The sequence below is a fragment of the Grammomys surdaster genome, unplaced genomic scaffold (assembly GCF_004785775.1).
Source record: "Grammomys surdaster isolate TR1022 unplaced genomic scaffold, NIH_TR_1.0 126398, whole genome shotgun sequence".
Classification (NCBI taxonomy): Eukaryota; Metazoa; Chordata; class Mammalia; order Rodentia; family Muridae; genus Grammomys; species Grammomys surdaster.
This window is the reverse complement of record NW_021621192.1, coordinates 2,633,102-2,651,314: the sequence shown is the minus strand read 5'-3', so window position 1 is coordinate 2,651,314 and position 18,213 is coordinate 2,633,102. Positions and strand designations below refer to the sequence as shown.

General features: G+C 38.9%; 1 protein-coding gene across 1 annotated transcript in view; it reads right to left on the bottom strand.

The window, feature by feature from the left end:
* Cmss1 (cms1 ribosomal small subunit homolog) overlaps nt 1–15,135 on the bottom strand; it is a 304,195-nt gene extending 289,060 nt beyond the window's left edge. The window contains exon 1 of the mRNA XM_028760229.1: nt 14,933–15,135. Within this exon, the coding sequence (XP_028616062.1) occupies nt 14,933–14,993 (61 nt within the window). The 5' untranslated portion in view covers nt 14,994–15,135. The remainder of the gene's footprint in view (nt 1–14,932) is intronic.
* Between the last annotated feature and the right edge of the window lie 3,078 nt (nt 15,136–18,213).

Genomic DNA, 18,213 nt, shown 5'->3' with positions numbered 1-18,213 from the left:
AAGGAAGGAAGGAAGGAAGGAAGGAAGGAAGGAAGGAAGGAAGGAAGGAAGGAAGGAAGGAAGGAAAGGGAGGACTGAAAATTAATTAATATAAGGGGTGCAAATAAGGAAATTCAAAAGGAAACATGGAAAATGGAAGGGATTCAAAAGGAAACAAAGAAGCTTGAGGGATACCCCGGTTGGGAGCACTTGTAGAGAACCCAGGTTCACTTGCCAGTACCCACAAAGTGGTTCACAACCACACAATTCTAGTTCCTGAGCATCTGATGCTTTCTTCTTACCCCTGAGTGAACCATATAGGCACATACATACATACATGTACACAAAACCCTCATACATTTAAAAGAAAAAAAGATAAAGGGAAGAAGAAGCTGGTAACGGAGCACACCTCCATGCCTCTAATCCCAGCACTCTAGAGGTAGAAGCAAGTGGATCTCTTTGAGTTTGAAACCAGCCTGGTCTACTGAGCTAGTTCCAGGCCAGGGAGGACTATACAGTGACATTTTGTCTCAAACAAAAACATAAATAATATATAAACAAAAGAAAAGAGCAGAGACAAGAGAAAAAAGTAAATGAATAACAGGATAAACAATGAAGATAGCTAGTTAAGGCTAGTATAGTTTATTTTACCACCATATTTCTAAATGTAATACTGTGTTTGGCACAAAGAGTGAGCAATTTGGTTAGGAAAGATTTGAAAACTATATTTCAATGCTTATTCTTGGAATACCCCTTGTGCCCACATGTAATTACCACAAAAAGAGGGATTGGGAGTGACTAGATCCAACCAAAACCCACATTACATTATGGAACAAAGGTACCAATTTACCCCTCACCTCAGAAACTTAACAACTCTTCAGTATAAAGCACAGTGCTGGGACACTGTTTAAAAACAAGCATTGTTTCACAGGAAGTTAATGGAAATGAGATAACCAAGTTATATGGTTTCCCTATGAAGGGCCCCTTGCCATATAAAACTAAAACTTTACATTGAATAATGGAAAGTTCTAAGAAAATCAAGAGACTAAAGAAAAAGAAGCATATGAAAATTTGGGCCATGTGCCAGATTTATTATCTGTGTTTTTCTACCCTTTTTCCCACCCACAAATGTATGGTAATTTGCCAAACAATATAAGACAAAAGAAATGAAGGCAGTCATTTTTCAAGAGCATTTTTTTCCTGGTTCAGCATTTCCTTCTTTTCATCACTACATCTATCACAAATACTTACACACTCTCCTAACAAACGCTAAAATTAAAAGAAACTTAAAAACAAAAACAGTCACCTTGAAAACACACAACATTGACCAAGCATACCAAAGCTGGGAAAAAGGAAGCTCTGAATTCATCTCCTACCTCCTAAGGACAGTCAGACCTGAAGTCTTTACAAGTGTTCTCAGTATCTATAGCTACCAGCACGATTAAGGGCCTTCTGCAGTTCCTGGAACCAAGCCCACTACTGAAGGAACACTGCCTTCTAACACAATATGTTGCCAATACATCACCAAAAAGTTCAAAGCACTTAAACACTAATTTCCTTGAGAGAAAGAGAAACATCCCAGCTCCAGCTGTCTCCCCAGGATCTGCTACCACCACCAGCACCCCCACAGTCTGCTGCTCTACTATGGATCAATGCTTGTTCTCTGTGATGAAAAAAAAACAGGATTGATAAGGAAGTGTCTGGAGACTCAGACTGAACCACACTGAAAACATCACATGCACCTGCAGTTCTTTGGTCACTAAGACTCACAACCATCTAAGTGACTGTGGCAAGCTGGGATTCTGCAGATTGTTACTTTTCTTATTAAGAAGCAGTGGACAATACAAGCTAATTCTCTGAGAATGTAATGAATTTACTTCATAAATACACTTTTCTACTGCTTCCTAAACACAGCTTTTCTTCACTGGGTCCACTATCCTTCAGACTTGTTATCCATTCCAAATAGTGCTTTTCATGCTGAGTTGAAGATTAAATAACTTTTTTAAAAAATCTTTTTCTTCCATGAATGAACTTTCCAACTTGCTTAATTCCCTCCCAGACATCTGCTTTCTGATGAAACCCAGGAGCCTTCAAGTAGAACAGTCACTGTGTGGTCTTAAAAGAGCCACATGCATGAATCTCTCTTGCAATATCCACTCCAAATTTGGAAAGAAAATTTCTTGGAGCTATTTGACGTAACATTCTATAAAAATGATCCAAGGGATGACACATTTTACAGCTCCACATTTCATTTACAGAAACAAGTCCAAGTATAAAATTCATACCACCATGAAGAAAAAAAAAATTATCTTCTGCTCCAACATAGTTGTAGGAATGACATTTGGGGTTATCCTAATAAAACAACTAGTCTCTGCTGCCATCTAGAGGTAAAGACTGTGTAGTGAAATCAGCCGATAAAGCCCAACTTTTGAATGTCTTCAAGCTTAAGTCATTCTTCTTCACTAATATACATCAGTACTGCTGATGAGCCCCACCATCACCATCTTTGATGTTAGGTGGGTGTTGCAGACAGAGATCTGTGGTGCTCATGAAATTCACCTACTCTCAGACAATCATCTTCAGCTCTAACATAGTATCTGGGCATGCCATGCACTTTAATCATAAAGGATCTGATGAATATCCTGCCAGGTGACCACTGGACCAAGACGCTCTGCACTCTCATGGGGCTAAATTTCCCCTACCTTCCAAGTTCTCATTTATGTCTATAGTAGCTTAAGCATCAGCAGTTATTCTCTTAAGAGTGGTAGACTACCCTTACCTGCATCAGAACAAATTACCCTTGAAAATTTATTAAAGATGTAGATTCTATACATGGCTGCAGAACAACTTAAATGAATCCTCACCAAGGACTCTGGACTCTAAGTTACAGAAAACTTCTGTAATTCTTGGGAAAGTTAAAGGGCTTCACAGAAACCTTTTCTGGCAAGGCTAAAACAGATTTCAACTGAAGCTTCTGTTGTTCATGGTTAGACATTTGGGATGACATTCATAGAAATGTCCTTATCACTGAGATTTTTCCTTTTTCATGTCTTAATAGTTTAGTATAGCATCTTGTCATTGTATGCTTTTAGAAAGCATTGAGAATAACAAAGAGCACTTACAATACCACTGACCTGAGCAGACCACTAATATCATAGATGCATGTTCATCTGCAGCAGCGGTTCTCAACCTATGGGTCTTGACTCCTTTAGGTGTAGAACAACCCTTTCACAGGGGTCATCTAAGACCATCTGCACACCAGATATTTAGATTATCACTCATAAGAGTAGCAAAATTGCACTTATGAAGTAGCAAAAGAAATAACTTCATGTTTGGGGGTCATCACAACACGGGGCACTGTATTAAGGAGAGGCAGCATTAGGAAGGTTGAGAACCACTGATCTACAGATTGGACATCCCTAACCTGAAATTGAATGTTCTAATTTCTTAGTGCCATTATAACGTCCTAAATGGACAATTCTGCACCTGATGTAATGACATTACATAACATTGACATGTAGTGGTAAATACACAATTACACTGAAACTAATATATAAAATTATATTCATTCTATTTGTGTAACATATATATATATGTATATATATATCACAAATATATATATGTGTGTGTATATATATTTGTGTAAATATATTTGTATAATATATATGTTAATATATGAAACATATATAGCTTTTGTGGTTAGATGTGTATCTCATTGTGTATATGCAGGTAAGTCTCCAAAAATTCAGACATTCAAAATATTTCTGATCTTCAGTGTTTCAGAGAAGGAAGTCAGTCATACTTCTTTTTCTTCACACATAAATATTAATTGTGAATGTCTTAAATCCAGTTTCTTAAAATTTCTGTGGAAGCATTTCCCTATAATTTCAAAAGTATTACTATGTAATGACAGCATAGTGCTTCTATATAATCAGACTCTTAATTCATTTACCACATCCCCATTGTTAACAATTTGTTATCTATGTCCACTTTTTCATTCTAATGCAAAAGTAACTACCTCTACCCATCTCTCTAGTAGCAACCGAAAAGGTCTCTAACTTTAAAAAAAAAAGACTAAGTCACGGGGATGAATTTTAAGATACTTGATACACAGTCTCAAGTTGTCCCTTCCTGCATTTGGACATTGATTGTTGTTGTTGCTGTTGTTGTTGTTTAAAATAAACAGCAAACACCCACCTCCCTGAGAGGCATAATGTAGACACCGCACGTCAGTGTAGATGAGACCAAGAAGCCAAGGCAGGACCCGTGAGACTGGAATGGGACGATCGCCATCTCACCTGGCAAGTTTACGATTAACACCAGAAAGGGAGTAAGAATATTAAAGCCAAATACCCTTCTGCACCTATGTACAGGAAAACTTGACTACACATAGCAAAAAAAGAAGAGTATATTCCCACTATGGTTTATCCTTCACTGAAGGAAGCCAGATATGTGCAGCACTTATATTTGAAAAATCTATTTACGGTGCTATGTGTTTGTTTTGAGTGAGTGAATGTTACTACTAAATTAAACTCTAACTACTTGCACTGGCATCTGAAGGTCATATTTGTACTCCCTTACAAAAAACATTTCTAAATCTCTATATTAAGTCCCATTAGCAATTCCAGCAATAAATGTCTAATCCACTTCACATCAAACACTTTCTACCCTTCTAGTTCAGTAGGCTTCAAACTCTGTTATGTTCCACAAGCCCTAAGAACAAATACAGGCTACAGCTAGTATCTGAGCATGTGTATGCATATACATACATACTCACATATATTTAAACTGAAGCAATATTCTTAACACAGTGTTTGTTATATCAGAGGCACAGTAACATTCGGTACTATGCATTCCAGTCTACACTCTTCTACTTCATTTTACTTAAATGTTTATAAAGAGAGGTATACCTAATGTACTTTTTAAGTCAAATAGTGATTTAGGAGTAAAAAGCTCAATAGCATCAGACTATATTTTTGGGATAATAGAATGAGATGAGAATCATATTTACTATATTTTATGGTAAATATATATAAAGGAATTTCAATGTACTCAATCAGTACAATAAAAAATGTTAAAGGATGAAGAATAATTATAAGATGGTCTCTCATTAAAATAGTACTAGAAATCTACAACAAATGAATACAATAAACTTTTAAGATATTTAACAATATTTACATGTATGAGCTCAAAACAAGAAAAGAATGATGTGACTGAGGGAGTAGGGTAATCAGCTCAGGTAGGAAGACTGCTACAAGTTCAAAGCAAACCTGCCTGGGGACATGGGGAGCTTCACACCAGGCTGGGATACAGTGTGTGAGACCTAGTCTCAAACATACTACACCACCACCACCAAACAACAAAAGCAAACAAACAAAAACGACAAAGAATATATATCTTATAATCAACTTGATTATAAGAGATCCACAGTGTTGAAAGCTTCCCATCTATTGCCAGCAAGTATTCTTAAACATTATCATTTCTCCCTTTAAAAAAAAAAAAGTGGAAGAAAAAGAGTTCTTAGCAATCTATGTAACTAACTTTCTGCTAATCCACCCTTCAGCCTATAGATCACTCAGGCTATGTAACTCCTTCCAAAGTCCTCCTTATGTTAACCAATAAGCAAATAGATAATTCTGCCTCTGCAATGTACCCATCTCCCACCACAACATCTTCTACATCCTTTCATAAACAGCCTAATTTGAAGCATTCAATTTCTCAACTAGAGTTGATGGTTTCCTGCATGTAGGACATTAGCAAAAGCAGTCATCTTATTACCAAAAGCAGTTTCCTATCTGAGGTCTTTGAGGGTCCAGTCAAATGCTACTTTCTTCTTGAAGCTCTTAGACACAGTTCAAACTAAATCTTTCTCTGGAAACTGCTCTATGACAATAGTTGAGATACAACCCTTGTTTATCACACACTGATCAGCAGGAAGAACTAGACTTACTCTGTGTTTATACACTATGACTAAAACCAGATTTACACAATGAGTTTGCAGTTTCCTGAAATATCTTCCCTCAAACTGACTATCTTAAATCCAATAGATTCCCAGAACCTAGTGGTTCCAAAGTCAACCCCCCCAAACTAACTACATGTCTTGAAAAATGACCATTTTCTTCTAAATGTACCAATAACTCCCTTTTGTCTTTGTTGTTGTTGCTGTTGTCTGATTCAAGATCAAGGGAGTATGCAAGCAGAGAATTCCAACAAGGATCCCTAAACCCAAATCTACAGGCTTCAGTAGACTTTCCACCAAAACACCCTTGGGACCTGTGGATAAGTCTACTCATCAAAATGACTGCGAGAAATTACACATCATAAGAACTGTCACTTCTAACACTTTCCTCCACATAAAAGGGAAAAGGTAAGTCATACCTATGTAGGCTCCAGGAAGATTCATCTCCAGAAATATCTGGTAAGCTACAATCACCACCATGGAAGGCCAGAGAAGAATGGCCATCTGTCAAGGAAATAGCGAAGCAGTAAGCTATCCTATGGCTCACAGGTTGATGGACCTGGTAAAGGGCATGCTCAAAGGAACAGCACACGCACAATTTTCAACTCTCTACGTGAGCATATATATACAATTAGACTCCCCATGGCATGAGTTAGTTTTTAACCTAACTCAAGGATAGACTGTAGCATCACGCCAAGACAAGACTGGACTCTACTATAGCTCAAGAGCTTTTTGTGAGCAAAGAAGTAATCCTTCACTCTTCAGAACTTTACCACATAATCACACTGCCTAAGATAATGTACTAGCAAGAATTTCTAACTTGCTTCATGAAAGTAGGATGAGTTCCACCAAAATGGCATTAACAATTCAAATCAAAGTTTAAGGTCTAAAAACCATCATTTCTTTATGACTATGAGAAAGAAAAGAAATTCTTAGCTAAAGGAGGAAGACACAATAAAACTAGTAATAGTTGCTTATGTCCTTGATGTGGCCTAGCCAACAAGTATGCATACCTGACTGCTAGCATTTAGACCTATCTCCTATTTTTATAGTAGATTTCCTCTCCTAAAGATGAAGTCATAGAATCATATTGGTTGACATTAAGATAAGTCTTTAGATTAGCACTGTGGCTTTCTATAGTAGTCAGAGCGTACAAGAAGCAACGGTCACTACTACAGAGACTTTAGAGGAAAATATAAATCATTGTTCTGAGTTTTTTAAAAAAAGGGACAATAAGTTATCATCTTGGGCATCATTATTCACATCCATTCCCTCAACGTTACACAAAAATATTTAGCAGATTCAACATAGCCAAAGAGGACAACAGTAACAGAATACTGCATTCAGTCACCAGAATTCAGTATACAGAACCTTGGCAGTAACACGCAGTCACTAGTTTTGTGTTTTGTTTTGTTTTTATCTCAAAGTTGTATGACTGAATCAAGAAAAAGGAGTCAGTGTGGACACAGTGGCACAATGACAGTTTTAAGATGAGGTATTTTTGACTAAACACATTTCACAACTTCCTAAATCCTCAGGGTTTGAGGGGTGTCAATGATTTCTTCATTGAACATGAGAAGCCTAGGCCTGGAAGAAATCCTCCTGGCTGAGCACTACACTTCAGCCCCTGAGCAGAAGCAAAGGAACCAGCATTCCTAGTACTTGGCTAGCTAATCTGTTTCAATGTGTACACTGAAGCCAGTATGTAATACCCCAGGGCCATTTAATGAAAGGGGTTGACAGAGAGGGAGGAAAGGAGGAAGTTGGGCAGCATTGTTAAGCAAACTAAGGAGGGATAGTGTATAGCAAGTGGCAGAGGGAGACTGTGGGGAGGACCAACAAGTTATGGGAGGAAAACAGAAAAGTCAAAGTTAAAGGAAAGTAGGAAGTGAATAGAAAAGAGACTATAAATGAAGGTGAAGAAGCTCTGACACCGAAAGCAAGACACACATACACAGCAGCATGTCTGGGCTACTACATCTCAAGCAAATTCAAGATGAGAAAAGAGCTAGAGAAAGGCCATTCAATCAAGACACGGGTGAGACATTAAACTAGGCTTAGAGACTGCAGTGAAGTAAGGAAGGGACAGGAAAAAGTGGTTATGCCTGGGAACCATTTATTACATTATGCCAATGGAAAGATAAAATACTGGAATCCCTAGAGTGAAAATCAAAAAGATCAGAAGGAAGCATAAAACAAGCTGGGCATGTGTCTGTAATCCTACCACTCTGAAGCAGAGGCAGGAGGATCATGAGTGTGAGGCTAGTCTGAGTTGTTACATTGTCTCCCCAGACCCTACACCAAAAATAGGTCTGAGGCTACAGCTTTGGTAGAGAGAGAACACTTGCCTAGCATTCACAAGGCCATGGGTTCAATCCCGATCAACACACACAAACCCCATGAAATAGTAAACTGGAGAGAGGTAGTTCAACAGTTAAGAGCACTGGTTTCTCTTCCGGAGGATTCCCAGTACCCACGTGGTGATTCACAACCATCTCTAACTCCAGTTCCAGGAGATTCTCATGGCCTCTTCTGGCCTCCATGGGCACTACATACATGGTGAACAAGTATACATACAGGCAAAACAGCCATACACATAAAAACAATATAAACTAGATTTTTTTTAATAGAAAAAAAATAACATATACTATCAACAGTCTCAGAAAAAGTGCTCAGGAAAGTTTTTCCTTGAAAAGTAACTCAAAATACCTTATATATTGAAGTTTTTAACATTTTCTACCATGCTGGAACTCTCCAAAGTAAGTTTTATGTCAAGATGACATGAATTCATGAGGAAGTTAAAAAAACAAACAGGGACATGATACTGTTTTTGTATGCTGTATAAAGATTATCTTGTGTTACTTAAATTATACCTTTTCTGCCCTCATGTCTTCTCAATTTGCACACAGCATTGTAATGCTTATGTCAAAAGTTTCCTGTCTCAAGTCTGTGTAAACAATACTTACCATTTATTCTCTCCCTTGTCAATAAAAGCTGATCAGCCAATGGCTGAGAGAAGAAAAAATAAGGTGGGACTCCTGCCAGCCAGGGGAAGAGGGGAGAGAGAAGATAAAACAGATTGAGCCAGGAGAAGGGCAAGATGATAGATCATGGGAAAACACATCTGAAGCCCAGAGAGTCAGACCGGTACTAAAATGCAAGTATCTCTGGGCTTTTGGCAGGGAGGTAGCCAGATTAACTTAGAAGATTAAACTAGATCAATGACCACCCAGGTATTTTGGTAAAGCTTGATTAAATAAATCATGGTCTCTCTGTGTCATTATTGGGAAACTATCTAGAACAAAGAAAAACAGCTGCTGTATTACTGCATACATTTATATGTATATTAATTGTTACACTAAAATAATTATGGACATTTCTATGATCACCAGCAGTCATTCACTTTCAAGTGGTAACCAAGTTCTCTCATTAAGACAAAAGTCTTATAAAATGTTCCATTTTTAACAACAGCCTTACCAATTATGACACAGGCTCACTCCAGGATCTCTCTAGGGCATAACATACAATGCAACTAAGAACGGAGCATGACCAGGGTTTCAACAACACAGTGTTTGGCACACAAAGCAACTAAAACAGAAACCTGCCACCCCAGCACAGCCCTTCTGAAGAAATTTGGCAGTTTTGAAGGGTAAAAAAATGAGAAATAAAAGAAGCTATCCTACGTGGAAGTGGGAGGACAGCTTGCTGGGAAGAATGTGGAAGGGAATGAGTGCGCGGTAACATAATGAGGGTGAAGTGGACATGCACAAAGTGCCATATACACATGTGAAATGCTCAGAATCTCTAAATCCCTAATGGAAACTGTTCTAAAACTCTGAAGTAACCAGTAATAAAATAATGAAACTCCTAAAACCTGATAGTTTCCTGCAAGAGTCCTATTGTTGTTTGTTTATTCAGCTTTGGTGATGTCTGGATTACTACTCTTAACTTTTTGAAATCATATCTGATTTTAATCAGAATGTAATTGGTCTAGTATTTAACAGAACTGTGGACCTAATAGTAGGGTAACTAATAAAAACCAGTTTTCTCTGAGTTATATTTCAAATTCCTTTCAAAGAAACCTACAGCTTAAAGCCTGTGTTGGGTGGGAGCAGCATCTGCAAGCTAAGTAGGCCAGAATTCAGCCTAATACCTCAGCTCACTTACATGCAGGTTAAAAATAATTGTGATAAATATATATGTTGAAATAAATGAAAATAAGACTATTTTATGGCAAGAAAATTACATAAACTCAAATTTCATTGTTTATAATGTTTTATTAGAGCATAGTTACATTAATTTATTTACATATTTATTGTCTATATCTACTTTTACACTAAAATTTCAAGGCTGAGTAATTAAAACATGACTATTGGATCTGTAAAGCTTTAGTATGTATAAAAGTAGAGTACTACTGAATAAGTAAAAACGTACAAGGAAAGAAGTGTGCTAACCATTGGGTAGGATGAACTAGACTAACAAGGAACTCAGGAACAGAATGTTTAACCATACTACTGTCACCTAATTTCTCAAAGCAACACTTGCAACTCAATAATTCAATCTAGCATTCTATAAAAGCTGATGAAAATAAGAAAACTACATTTCAAGATGTTTGTAAAATGTTTAGAAAATGTATAACTTCTAAGTACTCAATGTCAGATCATTAGATCATCAACAGGTCAAAGGTAAGGTAGAGTGCCCTATGACAATAATCCCAGCAATGGGTAAGCTGAAGCAAAAAAAAAAAAAAAAAAAAAAAAGTCTAATTCAAGACCAACTTGGGCTAGACAGTGAGATCCTTTCTCAAGACAAAGCCCAAACCAGTACAAAACGTCAAAGGATTTGTAGTACAAAATAATGATATGTATGTTAAACATGAGAGGAAATGAAAGGTCTTCCATATTTATTAGGAGTATTCTTCATGAAACTCATGGATACCTCTCAAAATTATAGCAGAAAATGTATGTATGATATGTACATCTGTACTTTCACTCTTTCTTAAACTGTTGTCAAGAATCATTCATTTTAATATTTGTAAGAATTGTGGGTATTTTTTCAAGTCTCCTAAGTTATTTGATAACCCATCTAGTGGTTTTCAAGTATACGCTGTGATTGACAATGTAGCCTTTTTCTTTTCTTCCCCTTCTGTTTATTTATCCTGAATTTTGCCCTTAAACATTCTGTCATATTACTTGGATCTTTACTAAGCACACCAATACATATATTCAATAATGTAAACTGATAGTGTTTTCCTCTCCCTAATTCTGTGTCAAAAAATGGGCTGACCTCAATAAATAATCTTGAAAACACTATGCTCTGAATTAGTTCTCTATGAGTACTGTCAACATCTACAGGGAATATTCCAAGCCTGGATCATACAGCACAGATGATGCCTCACGATGGTGTACAATGCCTGTACATTAAATTATACCACAACAGTCTAAGTTTGGTGGAAAAGGTAAGCAACAAGACAAACAAGCTACTCAAAGATCCTCAGTGCTCCCCCGACTCATTCCAGAGGAAATTTAACATCAATAAAGCAACATGATTTGAACAACACTTACAATGCTCTTCTCTGCAATCACAAAATGAATCAATCATTCATCCATAGACGCTGTCACCTGTATAAATTACAACCTCAGTTTCGAATCAGGAGTCTATTTAGGCCCCCTTATGACACAATTTATAGTAGCACTGAATCCAGTTGAGCATGGTAGTGAGCACTTATAATCCTAGCACTCAGGAGACCTCAAGTTTCAGGCTACCAGTCTGGGCTACAAAGTAAAATTCCATCTTAAAATCAAAAATAAAATAAATTTAATAAAGATTAATTCAAAATTACTGTAAAACATAGGATTTTAACAACTCTTCCATGAAAGTAAGCATCTTTATAAGGCATAAGGTCTCCAGCCAAGATAAGGTTATGAAATATTAACAATTTACTAATAAAGACTAATAAAGTTTACTAATAAAGCCTTCTACATACAAAATCACTACTCTGATCCTCAAGGATAAAGCAAAGGATGAGGAAAACCTAAGCTCTCTGCTCACATGGAGCTTACAATCCCAGGGCCAAGAGACAGTGATTTAACAAGGCAAGAAGCAGTCAGTGCTAAATGACCTGCCAACAATGAGAAGTGCACCCAAAGCACTATTCTAGGATACCCAGGAGTAGCTTCTCAGGGAGGTGATGATTTTGCAAATCATATGTACAATTCCTGCTATAATTTTGCTAGGTATCCATGAGTTTCATGAAAAATACCCCTAATAAAAGTGGAAGACCTTTTCATTTCCTCTCTTGTGTTTAACAGAGGTCTAAACTGAGTTCCTATGTGTCTTCGTTAGGTTTTTACTGCTGTGAACAGACACCATGACCAAGGCAAGTATTATGAAGGACAACATTTAATTGGGGCTGGCTTACAGGTTCAGAGGTTCAGTCCAGTATCATCAAGACAGGAACACGGCAGCATCCAGGCAGGCCTGGTGCAGGAGGAGCTGAGTTCTACATCTTCATCTGAAGGCTGCAAACAGAATACTGACTTCCAGGTAGCTAGGGTGAGGGTCTTAAGACCACGCCTACAGTGACACACCTACTCCAATAAGGCCACACCTTTCTAATCCTGCCACTCCCTGGGTGGAGCATATACAAACTACCACACTATGTTAACAGCTAGTTACTACAACGAGAAGGACAGAAAGGAACAGTAACTACAAAAGCCAGAGACAAATGGAATGAAGCCTGTTGAGCAGCAGAATGAGTGAGGACCAGTGTTGTTGAGGCCAATAAACCAGTGGGGACTAGTGGGTTTGGAAAATAATCAGCCATGGAATTAGTTTTACTGTGTGCTGAGAAAGCTGTAGAGATTTAACCAAGTTTGTGATGTGAATTCTCTGGTAGCTGAGGGACAAATATTGACACTGAGACCTCTATTTTGAGCTTACTATAGTGGTTAAAAACAAGTTAGAACAGCATATTTATCAACAGAATAAAATGCAAAGAAAGAAAAACTCAGGATACCTTCTGGAGAGAGACACAGCAGGACCAGAGATGTGAGAAGTAAGCAAACAAAGAAAGCCAGCAGCATCCTACCAAGCTTCTGAGAGACTGACGGTTGTGGAGACTGACACGTGTAAGTGTGGAGAGAAGACAGGGTTACAATGATATTCCTACTAAATACAGAATACTTTACAAGTCATCCAGCTCTTTGAACTTTGAGAATAAATCACATTAGGATTATATCTCAATTACTGACAAAAAGATAAGGCATAAGGTTAAAACTGCTTACTTAGCTCTGAACAAAATTAGACTGTGAGTCAAGAGACACAGTTCAATAATAATGTGGACAAATCATGTACCTTTTAAAATCAATAATGGGTTTGCTTAGAGATGAGGTTCTTATCTTTGGTCATAATAACTATCATGAGAAATACAGGAACACAGACTGATCTCAGAGCATCTGCTTGTGAAGAAGAGCTACCTTGCTCAACAGAAGCATCCCAAGCTAATCTCTTAGATCTCAGTGGTTCTGTTTCCTCCTGTATACAATAGGAATAAAAATAACTACTTCTCTGTACACAAAATAATAATCTAGCATTCAAAAAGCAGCCAAACAATACATGATAATAACAGGTAGGCTGAGGCAGGAGAATTAACAGTTTAAGAATTTAGATGATAGTAAGAGCTCAACAAATGAAAATTGGCATTGCTACCCACTGCCTCCTGGTATTTCTGAGCATTCCTGTTTTCTTGTTCCGTGTATGGTGAGAGGGGACATCTAAGACTCAGAATGAGCTACTGAATCATTTGAGAAACACTCCTCAAACCATGTGGACACTGAAAGCTGTAGATTCCCAAGGTCAAGTTAGTTTTTTTTATTTTTACCTTACTTTTAGTTTCCTACTTCTGTCGCCCCTACAGTTATTCTATATCCCTAGTCTAGTCTCAACCCTGGGATCCAGACTCCCACTCTCCACTGGTCTGACACTCTTCTCTTCTTTTTTTCCTCTCAAGTCACAAAATCCATGCTGTAACTTTCAGTTTCACACTGAGAAATTGCCTAAACATGTCAGCTCCATCGGTGTTTAGTACCATGTGATGGTTCTGAGGTCAAAATGATTGGAAATCTGACACTGACCCTATCATCAAAAACTATGGACAGACAGACCTTGGATCCTTGGAGAGTGACTTGAGACAGTAACAAGAGAAGTTGCTATTGCATGTTAAGTCTTACGGGACTTGAAATGTTCAAGGCTACTCTGGGGAAGTTACTTAATACTACTTTACTTGAAAATAAAATGCGTACTGCACCCAGAATGGGTACACATAACACAGCATAATAAAAATTGTTAGAACTGTTTTAACTTAGTTTTGTTTCTGAAATGAACTAAGTGAACATGTAAATGAAGATCACATTCCTTATCTGTAAAGTAGAAGCGTGAAGCCCCTTGCCGGGTCAAACTACGTGTTATAAAAGAACACAGTATATTAATATTTTGTACATATATTACACGCCAAAAAATTGTGTTGTGCTATACAATTTTAAATGAACTTCATCATCTAATTTTTTGAACAGACAGAATTACTCTTTTACGCGTGGGGAAAAAGGAGTGTGTCGGAGTATCAGAGTCCGTGATTTGAATTCCCAGTCTGAACCTAGTTCAGGGGTTACTGGTGACCACTGAGCATAAACGGTCTTTCTTTTTTTTTAATAATTTTATTTTGATAAAACGGCCTTTCTAGTCTCAAGAAAAAAAAGTAAAAAGAATAGAAAGTCAAAGCTTAGGAAGGAGCTCTTTCAGACTGGCAGACGACGACCGGGTCACTCTCGTTTCTCGTGTGACAGGATGTTGTCCCTTCCCAGTTCCCGCGCTGCCCGGTGCTCCCTCGGCTCCGCGCCTCACCTCCCGGCAGACCGCCGCGACTGCCACACACGAGCAAGGGAGCTGAGGCGAGGACCAGGGGAGAAGGAACGCGGGAGGCGTGCGAGCGCTTACCTGGGCTGCTGGCGGCTGCCGGCTGGTTCTCCCACCACTCGTCTCCCAGATCGTCTGCCATCCCCGTGAGACCTGGACGCGAGCTGACAACCAAGTGAAAGCAAAGTTGCTGGCTGCACTGCTGGGCTCTGCTTCGGAGGCGGCGTTAGCAACGCTACACGCGGAAAAATCAAGGAACGCCGTCGCCTGCGCTCCCTGGAGATGACGTCACAGACGCCACGCCCCTCCAGCTGCGGAAGCCGGGGTGTCGCCGTTTCCACACAGGCTCAAGAGGTCAAGATCGACCTAGAAATACCAAATAAATGCTTTAACAAGCCATGGCATATAAACAAAAGGTTATCATCGGTTTTGGTCATTTTTAAAAATATCTTAAAGTGTTTTGTTTTGGTTTATGGCCGAAAAGCCGATGTCGAAAGTGCAAGAATTGATGCTAAGGCGCTTTTTCTCTGCCCAATTTCAAAGAACTTGCACCGCGGGAGGAGACGCGAGCACGTGGATGTGTTTTCACTCGGTTGTCAGCGTTCTGGCGTTCTGGCGTTCCAGCGCCTGTGCAGTTTGTCCTTTAAAACGCACCTGAGAGTTTCTGACGGTGAATCTCAGAACTTCCTTGTCCATGTGAACGCTGCTCTTTTTCTACAACTTAAGAGGGACGAGTACCCTGGAGACCTGAAACTTCTCTATTTGAAATACTTAATCAGGTTTTGATATTCTCTTTAGAGGACTGGGATTATTATTTGTGCCATTCAGTACCATGGCCTTTGGAACACGTATACAACTTGGGGCCCGGCGTGGTGGCGTACGCCTTTAATCACAGCACTCTGGGAGGCAGAGGCAGGTAGATCTCTTGAGTTGAAGGCCAGCGTGGTCTACAGGGGAGTTCCAGGACACCCAAGGCTCTACAGAGAGAGCCTGTTGATGATGATGATGATGATGATGTTTTATTCTAGAGTACATTTGTTTCTGTCAGCTCCATCAGCCATCTGCCTGACAACTGGTACTAGAGGTCAGGAAGGTCACAGGCCAACTGAAGCCATTGGGTTGTTTGTACCGGTGCTCATAAGTTATTTTTATAGTAGAACGCTTTGGACAAAATAAACTAACCAGAAAGAAAGAGTGGCTTTGATATGGTACATCTATACAGTCATACTTCCTGTATTTACCATCTCACCCTTTATAGAAAAAAGAAAACTATATCAAGTAATCAATATAAATTGTATCTTGCCTTTAGCTGTTTTGATACCAGTAAATAGATATCTGGGTTTATAAATCTGCCTACCCTAGCCCCACCCCCACTCCCCATATCTGGTACTTGATCACCTCATCAACACAGGGAAACTAAGGCTGAAATAACTACTGGAGCTTCACCTGAACCCTTTTTCTGTATAGCATATGAATAAGTACTGTTAGAGTTTAGGTATGAAACGTTCGCTTCTCAGGGGTTTGAACTGGGCAACCTTCAGAGAAGACAAATCATTAAAACTTTAACTTGTCAATGTATATCAGTAGGCAGTATGGCTGTAATTTAAAATTAAAAAACAAAAAACAGTTCCTTAGAGAAAAAGGTGGCCTGTTGTTTTGGATAAGCTATTTAACCTTGCTGGACTTGGGTCTATAAATTAGCTGACTACTCAGAACTCTCCCTGTTCTGTTAAATTTGTTCTGTTCCTAAATCTAAAGTGCCAAACAATGACGTCTCAAACAGTACTATTGTAGTTGTTGAAGGACATGATAGCATGATTGGGTTTGAGATGCTAGAGCCACGGGCTATATCTGCTGAGGAAAGCTGCTAACAGAGTGGAACCAGCCCAGGAGAAAGAAGTTTGTTACAGTCAACAAAGACAAAAAAAAGGAGCTGGAGATTTGAAGACTGCTTTGACATCAGACATGGACATGCAGGGTTTGCCCAGCTGGTTTCCCGTCTTGATTCGGGGATTACAGTTAAGGGATTGAGTGAATCTCAGAAGAGACTTTGAACCTTGGACTTTTAACATTGTTGAGACTACTATGAACTACAGGGACTTTTGAAGTTAGATTAAATGTTTTTTGCATTATGCTATGTTTAGATATGGCCCCCTTCGACTCATATATTTGAGCAAGCCTATGGGGGCCTGGGAGTGAAATGTGATGGTTTGTATATGTTCAGCCCAGGGAGTTGCACTATTAGAAGGTGTGGCCTTGTTAGAAGAAGTGTGTCACTGTGTACATGGGCTTTAAGATCCTCATCCTGACTGTCTGGAAGCCAGTATTCTGCTAGCCTTCAGATGAAGATGTAGAACTATCAGCTCCTCCTGCACCATGCCTGCCTGGGTGCTGCCATGCTCCTGCCTTGATGATAATGGACTTAACCTCTGAACTTGTAAGCCAGCCCCAATTAAATGTTGTCCTTATAAGACTTGTCTTGTTCATCATGTCTGTTCACAGCAGTAAAACCCTAACTAAGACAATGCCCTGAAAGAGAGACACAATTATCCTCTATGCTCAAGCCTGAATTTGGGGGGTTGTGAATTGGATCCACTGGTAAGAGAGGCAAGAGAAAGATAATTCCTGACTATGTCTTTTCTCATCCCTTTGGCTTATATCAAGTGCAGTATTTGTTATCAGTTTAATACAACGGTAGGACTAAATTGAGTCTAAATCATGCCACTCACTGCTTATCACTGGCATGAAACAGAGGGAGAAGCATCTTAAGTGGCTGCCGGGTTGAATGGAAGTGGCCCAAATAGGCTCATAGGGACTGGTACTATAGGGATGTTCATGTAAGAGATTGTGTGGCCTTGTTAGAGGAAGTATGTCACTGGGCATTGGCTTTTTGGTTTCAAATGCTCAAGCCAGGGCCAGTGTCACTCTCTTCCTGTTGCTTCTCAATCCAGATGCAGAACTCTCAGCTACTGCTTCAGCACCATAATTGCCTGGATGTCACCATGCTTCCTATCATGACAATAATAGACTAAACCTCTGAACTTGTAAGCCAGCCCCAGTTAAATGTTTTCCTTTATAAGTGTTGCTATGGTCATGGAGTCTCTTCGTAGCAATAAAATCCAAAGTAAGACATGCACCCATATGCCTGCTTGCCTACTGTTGCTGGCCCTATTCCACTTCTGAAAGCCATGGTTCCTGCTCAGTATCTACTTTTTGAGCACCGGTATATTTACTGCCTCAGTCCCTTCACACTTTGAGGTAGTAATGACCCACTACCAATACTAGCCCTGGAATTATGTACCAACACTCTTTTCTCTAGCTTTATCTCATGTTCAATACAAATGATATTAATCTGTGGTGTG